General features: G+C 35.2%; 1 protein-coding gene across 1 annotated transcript in view; it reads left to right on the forward strand.

The window, feature by feature from the left end:
- FAM227B (family with sequence similarity 227 member B) overlaps positions 1–23,962 on the forward strand; it is a 288,612-nt gene that overhangs the window by 222,296 nt on the left and 42,354 nt on the right. Inside the window, exons 11-12 of the mRNA XM_029237204.1 lie at positions 9,321–9,418; positions 12,112–12,272. Of these exons, the coding sequence (XP_029093037.1) occupies positions 9,321–9,418; positions 12,112–12,272 (259 nt within the window). The remainder of the gene's footprint in view (positions 1–9,320; positions 9,419–12,111; positions 12,273–23,962) is intronic.

Raw genomic sequence — 23,962 nt, forward strand, 5'->3', positions numbered from 1 at the left:
ATCTTGGTAATAGAATAGAGAAAATGCAAGAAACTTTTAAAAAGGACCTAGAAGAACTAATGATGAAACAAGCAACGATGAACAACACAATAAATGAAATTAACAATACTCTAGAAGGAATCAATAGCAGAATAACTGAGGCAGAAGAACGGATAAGTGACCTGGAAGACAAAATAGTGGAAATAACTACTGCAGAGCAGAATAAAGAAAAAAGAATGAAAAGAACTCAGGACAGTCTGAGAGACCTCTGGGACAGCATTAAACGCACCGACATTCGAATTATAGGGGTTCCAGAAGAAGAAGAGAAAAAGAAAGGGACTGAGAAAATATTTGAAGAGATTATAGTTGAAAACTTCCCTAATACGGGAAAGGAAATAGTTATTCAAGTCCAGGAAGCACAGAGAGTCCCATACAGGATAAATCCAATGAGAAACACACCAAGACACACATTAATCAAACTGTCAAAAATTAAATACAAAGAAAACATATTAAAAGCAGCAAGGGAAAAACAACAAATAACACACAAGGGAATCCCCATAAGATTAACAGCTGATCTTTCAGCAGAAACTCTGCAAGCCATAAGGGACTGGCAGGATATATTTAAAGTGATGAAGGAGAAAAATCTCCAACCAAGATTACTCTACCCAGCAATGATCTCATTCAGATTTGATGGAGACATTAAAACCTTTACAGACAGGCAAAAACTGAGAGAGTTGAGCACCAACAAACCATCTTTACAACAAATGCTAAAGGATCTTCTCTAGGCAAGAAACACAAGAGGAGGAAGAGACCTACAATAACAAACCGAAAACAATTAAGAAAATGGGAATAGGAACATACATATTGATAATTACCTTAAATATAAATGTATTAAATGCTCCAACCAAAAGACACAAGCTGGCTGAATGGATACAAAAACAAGACGCATATATATGCTGTCTACAAGAGACCCACTTCAGACCTAGAGAAACATACAGACCGAAAGTGAGGGGATGGAAAAAGATATTCCATGAAAATGGAAACCAAAAGAAGCTGGAGTAGCAGACAAAGTAGACTTTAAAATAAAGACTATTAGAAGAGACAAAGAAGGACACTACATAATGATCAAGGGATCGATCCAAGAAGAAGATATAACAATTGTAAATATTTATGCACCCAACATAGGAGCACCTCAATACATAAGGCAAATGCTAACAGCCATAAACGGGGAAATCGACAGTAACACATTCATAGTAGGGGACTTTAACACCCCACTTTCACCAATGGACAGGTCATCCAAAATGAAAATAAATAAGGAAACACAAGCTTTAAGTGATACATTAAGATGGACTTAATTGATATTTATAGGACATTCCATCCAAAAACAACAGAATACACATTTTTCTCAAGTGCTCATGGAACATTCTCCAGGATAGATCATATCTTGGGTCACAAATCAAGCCTTGGTAAATTTAAGAAAACTGGAATGGTATCAAGTATCTTTTCCGACCACAACACTATGAGACTAGATATCAATTACAGGAAAAGATCTGAAAAAAATACAAACACATGGAGGCTAAACAATACACTACTTAATAACGAAGTGATCACTGAAGAAATCAAAGAGGAAATCAAAAAATACCTACAAACAAATGACAATGGAGACACGATGACCCAAATCCTATGGGATGCAGCAAAAGCAGTTCTAAGAGGGAAGTTTATAGCAATACAATCCTACCTTAAGAAACAGGAAACATCTCGAATAAACAACCTAACCTTGCAACTAAAGCAATTAGAGAAAGAAGAACAAAAAAACCCCAAAGTTAGCAGAAGGAAAGAAATCATAAAGATCAGATCAGAAATAAAAAGAAATGAAGGAAACGATAGCAAAGATCAATAAAACTAAAAGCTGGTTCTTTGAGAAGATAAACAAAATTGATAAACCATTAGCCAGACTCATCAAGAAAAAAAGGGAGAAGACTCAAATTAATAGAAATGTAAAAGGAGAAGTAACAAGTGACACTGCAGAAATACAAAAGATCATGAGAGATTACTACAAGCAACAATATGCCAATAAAATGGACAACCTGGAAAAAATGAACAAATTCTTAGAAATGCACAAGCTGCCAAAACTGAATCAGGAAGAAATAGAAAATGTGAACAGACCAATCACAAGCACTGAAATTGAAACTGTGATTAAAAATCTTCCAACAAACAAAGTCCAGGACCAGATAGCTTCACAGGTGAATTCTATCAAACATTTAGAGAAGAGCTAAGACCTATCCTTCTCAAACTCTTCCAAAATATAGCAGAGGGAGGAGCACTCCCAAACTCATTCTACGAGGCCACCATCACCCTGATACCAAAACCAGACAAAGATGTCAGAAAGAAAGAAAACTACAGGCCAATATCACTGATAAACATAGATGCAAAAATCCTCAACAAAATGCTAGCAAACAGAATCCAACAGCACATTAAAAGGATCATACACCATGATCAAGTGGGGTTTATTCCAGGAATGCAAGGATTCTTCAATATACACAAATCAATCAGCGTGATACAGCATATTAACTAATTGAAGGAGGAAAACCATATGATCATCTCAATAGATGCAGAGAAAGCTTTCGACAAAATTCAACACCCATTTATGATAAAAACCCTGCAGAAAGTAGGCATAGAGGGAACTTTCCTCAAAACTATAAAGGCCATATATGACAAACCCACAGCCAACATCGTCCTCAATGGTGAAAAACTGAAACCATTTCCACGAAGATCAGGAACAAGACAAGGTTGCCCACTCTGACCACTCTTATGCAGCATAGTTTTGGAAGTTTTAGCCACAGCAATCAGAGAGGAAAAGGAAATAAAAGGAATCCAAATCGGAAAAGAAGAAGTAAAGCTGTCACTGTTTGCAGATGACATGATACTATACATAGAGAATCCTAAAGATGCTACCAGAAAACTACTAGAGCTAATCAATGAATTTGGTAAAGTAGCAGGATACAATATTAATGCACAGAAATCTCTGGCATTCCTATATGCTAATGATGAAAAATCTGAAAGTGAAATCAAGAAAACACTCCCATTTACCATTGCAACAAAAAGAATAATATATCTAGGAATAAACCTTCCTAACGAGACAAAAGACCTGTATGCAGAAAATTATAAGACACTGATGAAAGAAATTAAAGGTGATACAAATAGATGGAGAGATATACCATGTTCTTGGATTGGAAGAATCAACATTGTGACAATGACTCTACTACCCAAAGCAATCTACAGATTCAATGCAATCCCTAGCAAAATACCTCTGGCATTTTTCACAGAACTAGAACAAAAAATTTCACAATTTGTGTGGAAACACAAGAGACCCCGAATAGCCAAAGCAATCTTGAGAACGAAAAATGGAGCTGGAGGAATCAGTCTCCCTGACTGCAGACTATACTATAAAGCTAGAGTAATCAAGACAGTATGGTACTGGCACAAAAACAGAAAGATAGATAAATGGAATGAGATAGAAAGCCCAGAGATAAACCCACACACATATGGTCACCTTATCTTTGATAAAGGAGGCAGGAATATACAGTGGAGAAAGGACAGCCTCTTCAATAAGTGGTGCTGGGAAAACTGGACAGGTACATGTAAAAGTATGAGACTAGATCACTCCCTAACACCATACACAAAAATAAGCTCAAAATGGATTAAAGACCTAAATGTAAGGCCAGAAACTATCAAACTCTTAGAGGAAAACATAGGCAGAACACTCTATGAGATAAATCACAGCTAGATCCTTTTTGACCCACCTCCTAGAGAAATGGAAATAAAAACAAAAATAAACAAATGGGACCTAATGAAACTTAAAAGGTTTTGCACAGCAAAGGAAACCATAAACAAGACCAAAAGACAACCGTCAGAATGGGAGAAAATATTTGCAAATGAAGCAACTGACAAAGGATTAATCTCTAAAATTTACAAGCAGCTCATGCAGCTCAATAACAAAAACCAAACAACCCAATCCAAAAATGGGCAGAAGACCTAAATAGACATTTCTCCAAAGAAGATATACAGATTGCCAACAAACACATGAAAGAATGCTCAACATCATTAATCATTAGAGAAATACAAATCAAAACTACAATGAGATATCATCTCACACCAGTCAGAATGGCCATCATCAAAAAATCTACAAACAATAAATGCTGGAGAGGATGTGGAGAAAAGGGAACACTCTTGCACTGCTGGTGGGATTGTGAATTGGTACAGCCACTATGGAGCACAGTATGGAGGTTCCTTTAAAAACTACAAATAGAACTACCATATGACCCAGCAATCCCACTACTGGGCATATACCCTGAGAAAACTATAATTCAAAAAGAGTCATGTACCAAAATGTTCATTGCAGGTGTATTTACAATAGCCAGGAGATGGCAATAACCTAAGTGTCCATCATCGGATGAATGGATAAAGAAGATATGCACATATATACAATGGAATATTACTCAGCCATAAAAAGAAACGAAATTGAGCTATTTGTAATGAGGTGGATGGACCTAGAGTCTGTCATACAGAGTGAAGTATGTCAGAAAGAGAAAGACAAATACCATATGCTAACACATATATATGATATTTAAGGGAAAAAAATGTCATGAAGAACCTAGGGGTAAGACAGGAAGAAAGACACAGACCTACTAGAGAATGGACTTGTGAATATGGGGGGGGGGGAGGGTAAGCTGTGACAAAGTGAAAGAGTGGCATGGACATATATACACTACCAAACGTAAAATAGATAGCTAGTGGGAATCAGCCGCATAGCACAGGGAGATCAGCTCGGTGCTTTGTGAACACCTAGAGGGGTAGGATAGGGAGGGTGGGAGGGAGGGAGACGCAAGAGGGAAGAGATATGGGAACATATCTATATGTATAACTGATTCACTTTGTTATAAAGCAGAAACTAACACACCATTGTAAAGCAATTATACTCCAATAAAGATGTGAGAAAAATAAATAAAAAGTATAGTGACAACTTCAAATGCTGGCGAGTACGTAGAAAAATTATATCATATCACTGGTGGGAAAATAAAATGGTTTAGCCACTCTGAGAAAAAACAAACAAACAAACAAAAAAGAACATAAATATTTACAAATGTTATATCCTCTTGTTGAAATGACTCCTTTATCATATAATGACCTTCTTTATTTCTTATTAGAGTCTTTGCCTTAAAGTCTATTTTCCCTGATAAGAGTGTAGGTATCCAAGTTTCTTTTTGTTTCCATTTGCATGGAATATCTATTTCCATGCCTTCACTTTATCTATGTGTTTCCTTACATGTGAAGTGAATCTCTTGTAGGCAGTTTATATATTGGTCTTGGTTTTTTTGTTTTGTTTTGTTTTGTTTTTAATCCATTTAGCCACTCTGTGTCTTTTGATTGGGGAACTTAGTCCATTTACATTTAAAATAATTATTGATATGTATGTACTCTTTACCATTTTGTTAATTGTTTTCTGGCTGCTTTTAAATTCCTTTATTCCTTTCTTCTTCTCTTGCTCTCCTCATTTGTGACTTGGTGATAATTTTTAGTGGCATGCTTAGATTCCTTTCTCTTTATCTTTTATGTATCTACTATAATATTTTGCTTTGTGATTACCATGAGGCTTACGTAAAGTAACATATCTATAACAGTCTATTTTAAGTTGACAAGTTCAAAGACATTCTAAAGCTCTACATTTTTACTCCTCCCGCTTGTTTTGTTTTTGATGTCACAGTTTCTTTTTATCTTGCATATTCATTAACAAGTTATAGTAGTTGTAGTTATTTTTACTACTTTTGTCTTTTAACCTTTGTACTAGAATTATAAGTGATTAACTCATCACCTTTATGACATTAGATTTTTCTGAATTTTACTATATGTTTACCTTTACCAGTGAGATTTGTACTTTCATATGTTTTTCTATTTCTGATTAGCACTTTCATTTCAGCTTAAAGAAGTCCCTTCAGCCTTTCCTGGAAGGCCAGTTTAGTGGTCATAAATTTCTTCACCTTTTGCTTGTCTGGAAAACTATTTGAAAACTATTTATCTCTCCTTCAATTCTGTAGAACAACTTGGCTGAGTACAGAATTCTTGGTTAGTAGGTTTTGTTTGTTTGTTTTGTTTTGTTTTCAGCACTTTGAATATATTGTGCCACTTCCTTCTGGCCTGCAAAGTTTCTGCTGAAAAACCTGCTGATAGTCTTATGGAGGGCTCCTTTCCACATAACAAGTTGTTTTTCTGTTGCTGCTTTTAAGATTCTCTCCTTGTCTTTAAGTTATGACAGTTTAATTATAATGCGTCTTGGTGTGGGTCTCTTTGGCTCATATTATTTGGAACTCTCTAGGCTTCCTAGATCTGGATGTCTATTTCCTTCCCCAGGTTAAGGAAGTTTTCAGCTATTATTTCTTCAAATAAATGTTCTGCCCCTTTCTCTCTCTCTTCTCCTTCTAGGACCCCTATAATGCAAATGTTGGTCTGTTTAATGTCCCACAAGTCGCTGAAGCTATCTTCACTTTAAAAATTTTTTTTCTTTTTACTTCTTTGATTGGATGAATTCCATTGCCCTGTGTTTGAGTTTGCTAATTCTTTTTTCTGGCTTCTTCTAGCCTGCTGTTGATCCCCTGTAATGTATTTTTCAGTGCAGGTATTCTTCAGCTCTGTGATTTCTGTTTGGTACTTTCTTGTATTTTCTATTTCTGTTGAAGCTATCATTCTGTTCATGCATTGTTCTCCTGACCTCAGTGAGCATCTTTTTTTTTTAATTTAATTTTTTAACTAATTAACATTTTTTCTGTTTCTGTAGTTTATTGATATATAATATTATATATGGCCTGCATGAAGTTTAATTTTGCTAAGATATATGAGTTATTCGCATCTCAGAAAGATTACTAGAATAAAAACTACAAAAGTGGATAAAGGTAACCATACTTACTTGCATAAGTGTCTCCCTTTTAAGAGATTTAATATCCCTAAAATAAAAAGGGGGTAATTATGAAAATGAAATTTTCCCAACGTCGGTGTAGTAAGACTGTAATATTTTGTCACTAGTGAAATTTCTAAAGACTTAATAAGAACATTTGAGACATACTTTCTCATAGTTTTATCAAGTAGAGTCAATATTGGCGTTCCCGGTGACCTTCCCTAGCATTCAGAGATGCTGAGAACAGAGGGGATATAAAAACTATAATCAGGGACAAAATTGATATTTTTACCTAAAACAAATCAACAGATTAGAGGAATGCAGGGGGATAAAAGCTAGTAAATTCAGTGATTTTAAGATTACTTATTACTCTTATCATATCAGGGTGGGGTTTTTCCTTTACATATGATTTTTTTCTTTGACTCTTTTACTTCTAAACTTTCTTTGCTTTGTGTTTTTCATTAATCTCTTACTTTTTATGTCTATTGCTGTTACTCCAAGTCTAGAATATTTGCCTGATATTAATCTGTTGACAGTAATTTTACAACAAAGTTCAAGCAATCTTCTAAGGCTTTTATTGTGGGTATGGTAGACATGTAGAGGTCCTTTTGTCATTAGTAACATATCTGTTCATAACGACTAGAAGTTAAGTAATAGCACCTAAATATGTATTTAAGAATGATTCAAAATTGAGCATGTTTTATTTTTAATCATTCCTCCCAAAAGGAATATTTTTATCCATTTCTTATTTATCTTTTCAGTGTTTCTTTATACAAATGAAGGAAAATACAATAGATATTTGATTCTTCTTATTCTTTCCCTTTTACACTGAATGTAGTATATTGTATACATTGTATACATTCTTTCCCGTTTACACTGAGTAGTATATTTTATATATTGTATACATTCAATCAAGTAATATGCTCTCTTCACTGTTCTGCAACTTGCTTTCCTCACTTTAATAGATGACCTGTTGATATCTTCACATCTGTATGGAGATCTTGCTCATTTTTTTTTTTTTTTACAGCTTATAGTATTCCATTAAATAGGAGTGCCCTAGTTTTTTCAACCAGTACCTGACTGCTAAATGCACAGGTTGTTTATAATCTCTAAATTTTACATATTATGCTATAATCATTAACCCTGTACCTATATTTTTTGTGCTTATGTAGAAGATTGTGTAGAATATATTCTCAGGAGAGGGATTGCTGAGTCAAAGAAAAATATCTGTATTATTGGTAGATATTGTCAGATTCTTCTCCATAATGGGTTGTATGCTTTTGAGCAAGTTTTAAAGTAGAGAAATTATATGGTTCATTACCTTTCTTGTCCATTCTAACTCCCAACTTAATCTAACTTTGGTTCCACTCAAAATTTTAGAATACAGATTCCTTGCTAACTAGTTCTTTAATCTCTGCCAGAGATAAATGCCTACTTGCCTCCAGTATTTCAAGCTAGTATCTAATATCTTTTAATGGGTAATGTCAAAAATCAATTCAAGTGACTTTCTTCAACTCTTCTAGCTTTGTCATCAACATCACAATCTGTAGATCTGATTTGTCTACCTGGTAACTGGTAACAATTGTCAGTGCCAGAATCTAGTACAAACTTCTCAGCTTACCTGTTTTCTCTGCTCTACATTAAGATATCCTTAATAATTAGCATATGCTTTTAGGCTGACTGACATGGCTGATTAAATCATATAGTTCTCCTTTAAGACAAGACTCCCTGGGTAGCCTCATGCATATTTACACTGGTTGCACTGAAAAATTACCAAGTTTTTCCTTATCTAGGTATGTTTCAGTATATGGAAAAGGTAGACTCTAGCATGCAGAGACCTAAGCCTCCTATTGCATTTAACTAGAGGGTCAAGGAAAGAGCTCTGAAATTAGAAGCAAAAGACCTAGGTCTGCATTCTCTTCCTGTACTGTTTTTTTTTTTAAATTACAGCTTTATTGATGTAGTTCATATACCATACAATTCACCCATTTAAAGAATACAATTCAGTGGTTTTTATTAGATTCATAGATGTGAACAACTATCACCTTAGAGCAAGACTTACTCTTAGAAAAAGTCATAGAGTTTCCTTAACTTTAGTTTTCTAATCTATAAATTGTGGGAAATGTTACTTAGCTCATAAAATGGTTTGTGAGGATGATGTGAAATAGTTAGTGTACATGAATGAATTTGAAAACTCTAAAGCCCTGTTAGGTAAAATGAGATGGAATATTCATTTCCTCTGACTGAGGCAAGCTATAACAATATCCTAACCGTCTCTCATACATTTTTACCTCTCTGCATGTTTAAGGTGCATTGCTAGGAAAAAGAAGGGGTATCATGCCTTTTGTGAAGAAAGAAAGAATTTAAGAAAATATTTTATTTTCTGTTTTAGATATAGACTTCAATATGACAAAAATTTTAAAGAATCCAGAAGGATATACAATGCCTGCATCCAAGGAAGAATCAAGATTATCAGGACTACCAACAAAGGTTTGGAGTATAATAATTATAAAAAATGTCCTTCTTTAATTTCCAATATAATTAATTGAACAGGTTTCACATGGACAATATTGGTTATTATGCTCTTGATATATATTTTAGAAAAAAATTAATAATCAGAAGAGATTTATTGGAGAGGTTAATCTTAATATTAAAGTCATATTTATTTCTGAAACTATCCTCATCTCTAAGGAAAACGAATAGCGTTTATCTTTTCCTCATACTTCGGGCACTGCTTCTCCTTGGGTTGACATACAGACATGGCTCTGATCTCAATAAGCATCAAAGTGCAGAGAAAACTTCAATGGCATTTTCAACAGTGGTTGACCTGTCCCCACCCCTTAAACCATGGTCCCAGAATAAATGACCATATATAGGTACTGTTGATCTTAAGTCTTGAATACTTGCTTTCTCCACATTTTTGAAGGTGCCTCCCAAACAGAGAACCTATGGATTTGCCACCTTGTGTTGCTTTAGCCAAGATTTGATGAGACCGTTGACTTGAACTTCTGAATTTGATCTCTTAACTTGTTAGCCAATTGGGTTTTAAATCTGTTGCAGTCTTTTTTGTTAAAATTTTGTCTGAATTATCTAGTCAGGTCTGACCGTTATTTTAAATTTTAAATTATGCCTATACAAAAACCACTTTCTGAAAGTCAGTATTCATATATTTCCTGGTCTTTAATAATCCAGGTATATAGAATCTCTTCCAACCTTCACAGTGCTGCCAAGGATGTCCATACTTAGGATAGAAATTGGCGACTCTAGGAGTCCATTTGGGGTAGATGGCAATATTGCACCATCTTGGCTGCAGGGGGCGGGAGGCAGGGGAGTGCATTCTATTACTTTTCCTTGATTGCTAAATTTAGAAATCAAGGAAATGTAATAGAAATTGTATATCTGATCTTCAGCAAGCACTAAAAATGGTCTTTAATAGTTTGTTTACAAGTTGAAGAAATATGGACAGATGGATTTGTAACTGACAATAACTTTTCTCAGATATCACTGTTAAAAGATAGAAAGCAAATTGCAGATATGTCTTTGGTAGTACACTGTATTGCTGCATCATTGGCCCTGTCTCATGCACAATATTTTATCAACAACTTTGATAAAAATATGGTTGCCATTTTTCATTAGCCATGTAGAAGTCATCAAACCTGGAAGAATTATGAATATAGTGGAACACCAAAAGTTTACAACAGGCTGGGGTAACAGGCCTGATCTTAGAAGATAAACTGTTACTGTGGAAAAAGTATAGAGGTCCAGAATTACAACTGCATAAGTACAGGTTAATAAAGCCTTGCCTTGGAGGCCTCTGAAAAGATTTGGGAATCGCTTTTAACAGTAAGCTCTGTATATGTCAAAAGTAGAACGTTGTTGACCCCAAAATCTACTGTATTCATGGGCTGTTTAAACATGTGGAATCTACTCTGTGCTGATTAGACAATAATTGTGTATTACATTCATTCTGGAGCCCTGCTTTCAATCTGCTCTCGCCTGATTGAACTACGCTTAAAAAAAATCATAGTTTCTCATAGAGGAAGAAGGATCTGTGTACTGTGGTTTTCTTAGTTTAAAAACTGGTAACTGCAGAAAAAGAACAGGAATGTCTGTTTCTAAAACTTCAGTAAGATAGAGTTTCTGTCTTATAATACACCAGGCAAAAGCCAGGAAAATGCTTGGTGTGGTTTTGCATGCAAGTTTTAAGATCAGGCTAGGTATAACCTGATGTGAATTGTCATGGGAGACTATGGTGAAGTAAATGATTTACATCACAGAAAAAACAGCTGATATTGACATCGTTTTCACCATCAAAGAACTGCTTTTGATTACAATATTACCACTATTTGAAATAATTTTGGAGCAGCTATGAATGAATACAATGAAAAATTGACCATAAGCAAACAAAACACAAGAGAATTGTACATATCAGTAAAAACAAATGAGAATAAAATCTTACTTCCCCACAAGAAGTGGAATCAACAATAAATCTCTCATCTAGGTGTTATAAAAATTGAGGAAAGAGTTAACATATGAGTAGTTGCTATACTTGCATCCCACAAGAAGTCAATAGTAGAATATTGGAGCAATTATAATTATGGTGATGGTTTCCTTGACACGGAATTCGTGGTCAAAGTTTCTTTCATCAGCACTGTTATGGGCTTCTAGCCTCTTTGTTCTGATGAGAAGTCACCTTGTTAACTTTATTGGGGTTCTCTTATATGTTGTTTTTCTCTTGCTGCTTTTGAGATTTTTCTTTTTGTCTTCGTCTTTCAACACTTTGACTATGACGCATCTAGATGTGAATTTATCCTACTTGGAGGTAAGCTTCTTGGATGTGTTTTTCATAAAACTTGGAAAGTTTCAGTCATTATTTCTTCATATTTTTTCCTGCCCCTTTTTCTGGGGCTCTGCTCATTCTTTTCTCTTTCTGTTCTTCAGATAGAATGATCTCTCTTGGCCTGTCTTCATGCTAAAAGACTAGCAGAGCCCTACGGCACATACTCATAGTCTCATACTTTAGTAAATTACTTTAATTAAGATGCCTTGCAGAATTTCCCTTTATTTGTTTTAATATACCAGATAATAATTGTATTTATGGTTATAATGCAGTTATATTTTATTTACAGTTCTTTAAAAATACACAAAAGTAATAATTGATTTTTTTTTCCTACCCCTTACAGTCCCATTATAGCAGTAGTGGCCCAGAGTTTAAGCGTGTTCTCTTCAATTTTGGAGGTCAGAGCCCACTGATTTTATATTATCTTAAGATGCATGAGCTAGCTGGTATTTCCAAAGCCCCTGGACAAGTCAAGATTAAACTCACTGAAATATTGAAAGAACCATATCCTTTTTTAAGCTTTGCTTTAATATGATGTTTCCAAAATATTCAAAACTTTTAACTTTTTTTAATGTCTCAGTTAAGAAAAAAATTTTAATGCATTTTGTAACTAATGCTTTACTTAGCATTTAATTACATTCAAAACTTTTCATAGCATGTTTGGCTAAAAGTATTTTCTCTTTTAGTTCTAAGGCTGTGATTTTACATGTAAGAAAAATAAAACAAACATAAAACCCAGGAACTTAAAAAACCAGTATATTTAGCTCTTTAGTAAAAGACTATTTTTACAACTTTACTGTTCAGTGTTCAGTTTCAAACATTTGTCAGAACTATGGGTCATGGACTTCTAGGTTTCTCCAGAAGAAAGTTTCAAAGGTGCCTTAGCTATGTAATCATTTGTTCTAATGAAAATTTATTAGAAAGCTTAATGTATAAAATATAATATAAATGAAATTGGAGCTCTTTGGTTGTAGCAGGGGTATCTGTTTACATTCTTGTGCCCCCTCTGTATAACCCATCCTGGCCCAGGTCTCACTAGGGACTTGGATGAACCCCAAGAGATCCAGTACAGTGGTCTCCAAACTGGGGTATACACAGCTCTGGGTGGAAAATAAATAAATAAATATATACATATATATATTTCTATCTTTAAAAATAAAAAAGAAATTGCACTTTACTAATATTTAGTAGACAGGTGCCCTCACTCAGTTGATATTTCAGTCTGCACTCTGTTGAGGGATAGTAATAGCATGTTTGCTCTTGTGTTGTCTGAGTTTCACAACATATTGCTGTTTTCTTTGGGTGGTTAAGAGGATTTATAGATTATATCATTTGGTTTAACTAAATTGACACTTACTAGTGGACCAATGCTTTAAAAGTTTTCTGAAAAGAAATATTACTCAGCCATAAAAAAGAACAAAATAATGCCATTTGCAGCCACATGGATGGATCTAGAGATTGTCGTATTGAGTGAAGTAAGCCAGACAGAGAAAGACAAATATCATATGATATTGCTTATATGTGGAATCTAAAAAAATGGTACAAATGAACTTTTTTACAAAATAGAGTCACAGATGTAGAAAAGAAACTTATAGTTACCAAGGGGAAAAGGCAGGTAGGATAAATTGGGAGATTGGGATTGACATATACACACTACTATATATAAAATAGATAACTGATAAGAACCTACTGTATAGCACAGGGAACTCTACTCTATACTTTGTAATGACCTATATGGGAAAAGGATCTAAAAGAGAGTGGGTATCTGTATATGTATAACTGATTCACTTTGCTGTGGAGCAGAAACTAACACAACATTGTAAATCAACTATACTCCAATAAAAATTAATTTAAAAAATAAAAAGCATTTGTTCAAAAAAAAGAACGATGTGTTATATATACACAATGGAATACTACTCAGCCATAACAAAGAATGAAATAATGCCATCTGCAACAACATGGATGAACCTAGAGATTATCATACTAAGTGTAGTAAGCCAGACAGAGAAAGACAAATATCATATGATATCACTTACCTGTGGAATCTGAAAAATGATACAAATGAACTTATTTACACAGCAGAAATAGACTCACAGACATAGAAAACAAACTTATGGTTACCAAAGGGGAAAAGTGGGGGGTCATGAACTAGGAGTTTGGGATTAACATATACACACTTCTATATATAAAATAGTAAACAACAAGGACATCCTGTATAGCACAGGGAACTATACTCAATATTTTGTAATAACCTATAATGGAAAAGAATCTAAAAAAGAATACATATGTGTGTGCTTGTGTGCGTGTGTGTATGTGTGTGTGTTTGTATCTGAATCACTTTGCTGTACACCTAAAACACAATATTGTAAATCAACTATATTTCAATAAAAATGTTTTTAAAAAGGAAAACAGAAATAGTCTCCTGAAAAGAAACTTTGGATTGATGATAATATTTATAATGCAAGAATAATTTTTTTAAAAAAACACAGAATGATATCTCCTCTATTCCTTGAAGGAGCTCTTTTTCAGCTACACTAAGAGACAAAATTAGTGGTGATCCAATCAGTTCTGCCAAGATGTAGGCCAAAAAAAATAAAAATTTTCAAAAATATCAATTGAAATATGGACATACATCCTTATTATAAACAGTGAACCTAGCCCTAAGTGTATATTATACTTTTCAATATTGGCAAATGATAGTATGATGCCAGTTTAATTTGCAAGGCATTTGTAAACCAACTGTCTAGACATCAATATAAATCTCTATAATTTGAGGATAAAAGGTTTGGTGTACCAAAAATAAATGTAGTGTTAAATTTTATTTTTTTAAATATTTTATTTCATCTCACTGTTTTCTATCCATAGACTGCATATCTTTTATAATATGCATAATATATAAATACAGATTCATATGTATATAACTTATAAATTTAAAACTATATCTATGAGGGAGTGTGCTCACATAGCTTTTGCTCATGGGATACATGATCCAGGAAGTGTGGAGAACACTGCCCTAGCAGATTCTCAAAATTCTTCCCAGGGCACTTCTCCCATATTTCAGTCAAGACAACCTCCAGAGTCTCACTGACCACAGGCACATGGAATTAACTTGGATGGCTCTGGAACACAAGGAGAAAGCAAACTACAGAGCTAAATCAGTCTGTTTTGAGACTTGTAACTTAAGGATTTTCATCAACCTTGGATTATTCAAACAAATGGTTAAATACAAAATTTTTAGATGTCTAGAAGTGAAATTTGAAAGCTATGAAAACCATTCATAATAGATTACTTTTATTTTTAACTAATTTTTATTGTGATTATAAAAATATCAGTCTTTGTGTTTATATTTCTGATGGGCATGGATTTGTCCAACAACAATACAAGGATTCATAACACCAGTTCACTGAGAATGTGGGAAGAGTATGAGTATATGTGGGGGTGGGGAAAGGAGGAAATGGATATCTAGAGCATGAAATCTTTTAGGAGAGTGTTTCATTCCATAAAGATCAGAAAGAAATCACCATTTAGAAAATAATGGGTCTGGACAAAACTATAATTCAAAAAGGTAAATGCACTATGTTCATAGCAACAGTATTCACAATAGCCAAGACGTGGAAACAACCTAGGTGTCCATCGACAGATGAATAGATAAAGAAGATGTGGCACAAATATACAATGGAATGCTACTCAGCCATAAAAAGAATGAAATAATGCCATTTGCAGCAAGTTAGATGGACCTAGAGATTATCATACTAAGTGAAGTAAGCAGAAAGAGAAAGGCAAATACCATATGATATCACTTATATATGGAATCTAAAATAGAACACAAGTGAACTTATCTATGAAGCAGGAACAGACTCACAGACATAGAGAACAGACTTGTGGTTGCTGGGGGTGGGGAGGTGGTGGTGCTGGAGGGAGGGATGGATTGGGAGTTTGGGATTCGCAGATGTAAACTATATATTATATATAGTATGGATAAACAACAACGTGCTGCTGTATAGCACAGGGAACTATATTCAATATGCTGTGATTAAACCATAATGGAAAAGAATATGAAAAATAATGTGTATATATGTATAACTGAATCACTTTGCTGTGCAGCACAAATTAACACAACATTGTACATCAACTACACTTCAATAAAATAAATTTAAAAAAAGAAAGAAAGAAAGTAATGGGGCTTTCCATGATGCTTTCTGAGCTTGTAAAATGTAATGCCCGCTGATAAGAAAAAATATTCCTAGATCTAATGATGAACAAAGTGATAATGATGCCTCACACTCATCAGCACTTTACAATTTTTCAGAACATTTATTGAATCTTCCTATGTATCATTGCAAGAAATGACAAGACTCCTGGGACAGTGGACAGAGCAAGGTACCCATCACAGCCACTTTACAGATGAGGGAACCAAAGCTCAAAGAGGGTAAGTAGCTTACCCAGGTGATTCATGCAGCAGAGCTGGCAACAGAGTCTACCATTCCCTGAGCCATGAATACTTTTCTGACATGACGATCCAGGCTAGAATTCTCCTTGAGGGTGATACTAGTGGTTGGTGGCAGAGCCTGGTAATGTTTTCTCCAAGACCTTTTTTCTAAAATATTTTTTCTTTTTTTTAATTTATTTTTTATTGAAATATAGTTGACTTACAATGTTGTGTTAATTCCAAGAACTTGATAGCTGCTAATGAAATTTGTGTCCAGAGTTCCCATAATTATCTATGATGACTGTATGATCACTGAATTTATCTCTTTCTCACTGAAATTTTACATTGAAGCTATTCAGAATATAGAACATTTTTATTAGTTTTTCTCAGGGCTTACTGGAGTCCTCTGGCTTTCCTGAAGTGGAAAAATAACACTTTTTAGCTAATGCATCTATGCAGAGTGAAGGAGTAGGAGAAAGTAGAGAAAGTGGAGGAGTTAAATAACAAAAAAGACAAATATAATTCATCATATTTGGGCTTGGCAAACTCTAAAATGGTCCCCAATGATCCCCACCTTCTGGTTCATGCCCTTGTGTAATTCCCTCCCATTGGGTATGGGCTGAACCTATAACTTGCTTCTAACAAATAGGATGTGGCAAACATAATGGAATGTCACTTCTGAGATTCAGCTACAAAAAGACTGACATCAGTCCTGCTCGACTTTCTCTCCCGTTGCGGAGCACAGGCTCCGGACGCGCAGGCTCAGCAGCCATGGCTCACGGGCCCAGCCGCTGTGCGGCATGTGGGATTGTTCAGGACCCAGGCACGAACCCGCGTCCCCTGTATCGGCAGGCAGACTCTCAACCACTGAGCCACCAGGGAAGCCCTGACAGGACTTTTAACGTACACTTATAAGGAAAATAATGAACTTTTTTTTACTAGATAATGTACATTAAATCATTATTAGTAGAAAATTTGCATTTTTTAATGAATAGTCTTTGAATTTCTTTTTTAAAAACTTGATTACTTAGTACTAGAGTTATAAGTAAAACTAAAAAGAAAAACTGACTTCTAGGACCCAGAGCTGAATGTGTAGTATGTTTTTAAACTGGGAAGAATCTTGTGCAAAATATATTTGGAGCTCCTAATTTTCCCATCTTACATTGCCTGCATTTTTGTAAACTACCTCAACTCCTTTATGTATTGAGAGTAAACTACCAAATAACCAAAAGTCTAATAATTATTTTACATGTTTCACAAATTATTTATTTAAAAAAAAGAAAAAAAGGAAGACTCAGGAACAAAATGTTTGGTCTCATTAAAAAGTAAAGTTTATAGGCTGTATCTGTATTTCTAAGTTGAGTTTAGAATGTTCGTTCACATTTTTTTTTTTTTTCAGTTTGGGAAAAATCTGAACTTAAGGCTGTGTCACAATGAGGCTATTGTGTTACTGTAAACACATGCTCCCACCATCACACATATATACAGACTTTTTAACATGTAAAAACTGTCCAGAGTCAGATAATTCAACTCTACAATTAAAAATAATATGGGATATATCAACATTTATCCCAGCATAAAAATAAAAGCTATATGAAGAAACCATCTGTTGTGAATTATGTGTGATGTGGGAGAAGCAAATAGTCAACAAGGAAAAACGGAAAAGAAAGAAACCCTGAGACTCATATAAGGTCACCAGCTCTGTATAACACTCTGTCTTCACACAGAATCTAGTGGGAAACTCTTTAGAGCCATGTGCAACTTCCTTTCACTTTTATTTATAAAAAGATTTCCAATAATCTTTGTCACACATGCATATATAGATTTTTTCTCACTAATATGTGAATAACAACTTGTGAGTTGTTACTAAAAGTTACTATGAATGGTATTTTTCATTTCAAGTCAGTTACATTTCAAGTTAGTTAACATATACTAAGGATTTGGTAATCAGATTTTTAAAAGGATACATTAGCTTAAAGACAAATGTCTGAAAAAAACTTCTAATCCAGAACCATTTTATCTAGTGTTTTTTTCCGGTAAAGACAGGATAAAATACTTTTTTCCCTCAATCCTAAAACTCTCAGGATGAAATGAATAGGAAAGCCTACACTGCCAGAAAGTTTGTTCCATTATTTATGAGATTGTACCCCCAAAATCTAACCCTCACTTTCCTCAGCTTCAAAAATAGGGATATGGACATTATAATATCATCTGTTAATGAGACCTTTCAGATAATAGAAACCAGATGTTAGCTTCCTGGAGTGGGAGGTCTTTTTAAAAATACTTTTTGTTGAAAACACCCAGCCCTAAAAACCCTGTGGCAACACAGACTCCCTCTACCAAAACACGAGGGAGGACTGATATTTCCTCTAGTTGTCTGCAAAGAGGTAAAACAGGCTGGGGAGCAGAGGAGAATGAAGAGGGGAGATGAGGAAGTAGAGAGGAAACCTAAAAACCTTAGTTGCATGGAAGAGGCCCCTTCAGCAGTATAGGGAACAAATTTAATTTGAGCCCAGATTTGAGCCTATATTCTCCACGTGTATCAAGCAGATGGATTGGGCTATATAAGTTTTAAGTCTTTTTGAATCCTGAGATTTGTGATTCTGTTGGAGGAATTTGACTTTCCACACCATTGGTGGTTGAATTGGTAAATAGCTCAAATTTTCACTGAAATGACAGCCTTCTCATTTTGTCAGGTCACTGTAGAACCATGTTCTTCTGAGGCTACAGTAAGAAAAAGAATGCATAGGCACCATTTTTCCCATTCACAACTGTCAGTTCCCCTAAAGGACCACCAGAATAACCTGTTGACCAAGAAAAGCTAAGTTTAATAGACTTATTGTAGTAAAAGAGAACAACAATTTAACAGAGCTTTAGTAGTGTCTCAAAATGGATAAATTCAGGAATGACATTTGTTGGGTTTTAGGACCTAAGTTGGATGATTTTGAGGCAGGTTGTACAAGGTGAGAAACTGCTTGGGATTGGGCAGAGTTTAATATTATAATTTTGGACTACTGGGCCCAGTGAAGCAAGGGTCTTGAAGTAAGCTTTGATGTGCAAGCTATTTTAGCTGGTTCAAAGTCTTATCTTTCAGGAAAAAGCATTTTCTGGAGCAAGTTGTGGGTTATTTTTGCTTATTCTCAGTGTTGTTAAACACAGGGACAGAAAAAAGTATGCATGGCCCCTCATTTTTTAACACAGGGACAGGAGTGACATCAGCATCATGGCTGAATAAGACATCATGTCGCCCCTCAATGACAACAATTTGGCATACATCCATGGACAAAAATTCCCTTGTAGGAGTTGTGGGATCCAGTACCATTTGCCAAGGGATCTGAGAGGAGGGTCACCCACGTGTGCATCGTGTAATAGGCATGCAGATTTCTTTCCTAGCTGTGGAACTTGTAGTGGCCTATGAACCAACTCTAGCGCCTCTCAACCACAGTCCAAGAACCCCTGGAAAACACTGTCATAGGCAGTCACCTATAGATGAGAGAGGCCTTGTGGAAGTCCAGGCTTCCAGAAGAGAAATTTCAGCACACCACTGAAACAAAAAAATACAAGTGTAGATGCATAGGAAAGGATAACAGGAACAGTTTAACTTCACCTCTCGCCCAAGGCAGCATAGCTTAGGTCCAAGAGAGATCTTCTCAGCCCGTGATTTCTTGTGTGGGGGAAAGTGAGAGTGAATTAGGGACCACCTGGCTTCCCAAGCAGTGTGGTTGCTGCCAAAGAGGCTTGTTTCTCTCTTCCCCATTCAGAGTACTGAATGATGAGCTTCATGACTTAGGGGTTGGAAAGAGGCTGGGAGAATTGTAGATAGAACTCTCAGAGGGCATTAAAGGGATGCAGATTCTACTAACCATGTCATAGGCTCTACCAAGAAGCCTGCCCGTGAGCCCCTGAGGACACGTCACCCATAGATATCCCCAGCTAGCCCATAGACACCCCCAGTGCTCCATGAACCCCACCCACAAACATTCTCACCCTGTCATCAGCTCCCTGTGCACACTCCCAATAGCAACAGCAAAAGTGAGCTTTGGCAGACAGCTAGTGAGTATACACAGAAAGTCTGTGCCAGCCCAAATCTGTGGGCCAGAGAGAGACCACAAACTTGAACTTATATGCCACCTTTGGGAAAGCAAAAGGAAGGCTGTCAGCACTTGGCCAGGTGTGTTAACAGGGTAGAGAGATGACATAAAAGCTTTAAAATTTTGCCACTAAAGGGAGCAAGAAGTGTAAAACAGATGTATCCATAGAAGGTCTGAAAAGCCTCAGAATCCCTAGCAGAAGGTATTTATCTCCCAAAGGAAATTAGCAAAAACTAGAGGAGGTGACTGCTATTTCAAATGTGAAGACAGCAACGTAAAACTTCAAAGAACATAAAAAATTTAAGGAAACATGACACCACCAATAGATCACAATGATTCTCCAGTAATTGATCCCAAAGATATGGAGATCTCAATTTACCTGATAAAGAATTCAAAAGAACTGTTTTAATGAAACTCAGTGAACTACAAAAAAGCACAGAAAGATAATTCAATGGAATCAGGAAACAGTGAAAATCATGAACAAAATGAGAAGTTTAACAAAGATATAAAAATTATAAAAAAGAACCAAACAGAAATTCTGGAGCTGAAGAATACAGTGAATGAGATGAAAAAAAAAAAAAATGTGATGGAGAGCATCAATAGCAGAATGGGTCAAGCAAAGAAAGAATCTGTGAGTTAGAAGACAGGAACTTTAAAATTACCCAGTCAGAGGAGAACAAAGAAGAAGAAATTGAAAAGAGTGAAGAAACCTTACTTGATCTGTGGGATCCCATCAAAAGAAATAATCTACAAATTATTCGAGTTCCAAAAGAAGAGAGGGAGAATGGAGCACAGATCTTAATTAATAATGGCTGAGAACTTCTCAAATCTGGGGACATGTTTAGATATCCAAGTTCATGAAGCACATAGGTCACCAAACAAATTCAACTTAAAGAAATCTTTGCCAAAGCACATCATAATAAAACTGTCAAAAATCAAAAACAAAGGGAGAATCTCCATTTTTAGTCTGCTTCCCCAAAAACCCAACCCAAGGTAGTATATTTGTTATGAGTATTATTTATTTAACAAAGGGACAACAATGTTGGTTTCATTTCTCACCATTATAGAGAAAACAATCCACTGATTTCTCACTACTTTTTTTGTGGATCCCTGATAGTCAACTAAATGGAAGCAGAGAAGAAAATGTACGGGAATTACATTTTTTAAAAATTCAACATTGTACTGTGGATCTCACTTGCCACCATGAAATGGGGCTACCTGCTCCAAGAGTTTGGGCAGAATTGGCCAGATGGCTTCCCACATCTTTTAGAGTTCATGATCTAGAAGCAGGAGGGCTAAGTACTGAATTAGACTAACAATCCCATATCTAGTAGTCATTTTTGTGTTTAGGAGACATTTAAAACTCTAAATTTTGTATTCATTTAGAACGACTCATTGTGGCTCTAAGTAAATACACTGTGCCTATGTAGTTCTTGTTTCTCCACCCTGTGAGTTCAAACAGATGCAAAGAAGGCTAACAAAAAATGATCTACACAATGGATAGTTTCTAAGTAAGAGGCAGGAGAGCCTATAAAAAAGAGCCATTCTTTTTTATGGCTGAGTAGTATTCCATTGTGTGTGTGTGTGTGTGTGTGTGTGTACGTGTGTACGTGCATGCATGCCACATCTCCTTTACCCATTCATCTGTTGATGGACACTTAGGTTGCTTCCATATCTTGGCCATTGTAAATAATGCTATGAACATTGGGGTGCTTGTATCTTTTTGAATTAGGGTGTTTGTTTATTCAGGACATATACCCAAGAGTGGGATTGCTGGGTCATATGGTAGCTGTATGTTCAGTTTTTTCAGAAAACTCCATACTATTTTCCACAGTGGCTGCACCAATTTACATTCCCACCAACTGTGTGCGAGGGTTCCCTTTTCTCCACATCCTCACCAACATTTGTTATTTCTGTTCTTTTTGATGATAGCCAATCTGACAGGTGTCAGGATATCTCATTGTGGTTTTGGTTTGCATTTTCCTGCTGATTAGTGATGTTGAGCATCTTTTCATGTGCCTTTTGGCCATCTGTATTTCCTTTTGGGAAAAATGTCTATTCAGTTCTTCTGCCCATTTTTTAATTAGCTTGTTTGTTTTTTCGATGTTGAGTTTTATGAGCTGTTCATATATGTTGGATATTAACCCCTTATCAGTCATTTGAAAATATTTTCAACCATTCAGTAGGTTGTCTTTTTGTTTTGTCAATAGTTTCCTTTTCTGTACAAAAGCTTTTAAGTTGAATTAGGTCCCATTTTTAAATTTTTGCTTTTATTCCCTTTGCTTTTGGAGACAGATCCAAAAAAAATATTGCTACAATTTATGTCAAAGGGTGTTCTTCCTGTTTTCCTCTAGAATTTTTATGGTTTCTGGTCTTACATTTAGGTCTTTAATCCATTTCGAGTTTATTTTTGTATATGGTGTTAGAAAATGTTCTAATTTTATTCTTTTACTTGTAGCTGTTCAGTTTTCCCAGCACCACTTATTGAAGAGACTGTCTTTTCTCCATTGTATATTCTTGCCTCCTTTATCATAGATTAATTGACTGTAGGTGTGTGGATTTCTGGGCTCTCTATTCTGTGCCATTGGTCTATGTGTCTGTTTTTGTGCCAGTACCATGCTGTTTTGATTACTGTAGCTTTGTAGTATTGTCTGAAGTCAGGGAGCATGATTCTCAAGGTTGTTTTGGCTATTCGGGGTCTTTGTGTTTCCATACAAATTTTAAAATTATTTGTTCATGTTCTGTGAAGTATCCTCTCAGGATTTTTGTAAGGATTGCTTTGAATCTGTAGATTGCATTGGGTAGTATGGTCATTTTAATGATATTAATTCTTCCAATCCAAGAACACAGTATATCTTTCCATCTGTTTTATTCATCTTCAGTTTTTTTCATCAGTGTCTATGGTTTTCTTAATACAGTTCTTTTACTTCCTTAGGTAGGTTTATTCCTAGGTATTTTATTCTTTTTGATGCACTGGTAAATGGAATTATTTCCTTAATTTCTCTTTCTTATAGTTGTTGTTAGTATATACAAATGCAGCAGGTTTCTGTATGTTGATTTTGTATCCTGCAACTTTACTGAATTCATTGATGAGCTATAGTAGTTTTCTGGTGGCTTTGTTAGGATATTCTCTATAGTATCATGTCATCTGCAAACAGTGACAGCTTTACTTCTTCCTTGCCAGTTTGGATTCCTTTTATTTCTATTTTTTGTCTGATTGCTGTGGCTATCCAATACTTATGCTATGTTGAATAAAAGTGGTGAGATTGGGCATCCTTGTCTTGTTCCTGCTCTTAGAGGAAATGCTTTCAGTTTTTCACCATTGAGTATGATGTTAGCTGTGGGTTTGTCATATATGGCCTTTATTATGTTGTGATAGGCTCCCTCTGTGCCCACTTTCTGGAGAGTTTTTATCATGAATGGATGTTGGATTTTGTCAAAAGCTTTTTCTGCATCTATTGAGATGATCATATGGTTTTTATCCTTCAATTTGTTAATTTGGTGTATCACACTGATTGATTTGTGGATATTGAAAAATCCTTGCATCCCTGGGATAAATCCCACTTGATCATGGTGTATGATCCTTTTAGTGTATTGTTGGATTCAGTTTGCTAATATTTTGTTGAGGATTTTTGGGTCTATGTTCATCGTATTGGCCTATAATATTCTTTTTT

Source organism: Monodon monoceros, unplaced genomic scaffold (genome assembly GCF_005190385.1).
Source record: "Monodon monoceros isolate NGI ecotype Baffin Bay Population unplaced genomic scaffold, NGI_Narwhal_1 Super_Scaffold_21, whole genome shotgun sequence".
Lineage (NCBI taxonomy): Eukaryota > Metazoa > Chordata > Mammalia > Artiodactyla > Monodontidae > Monodon > Monodon monoceros.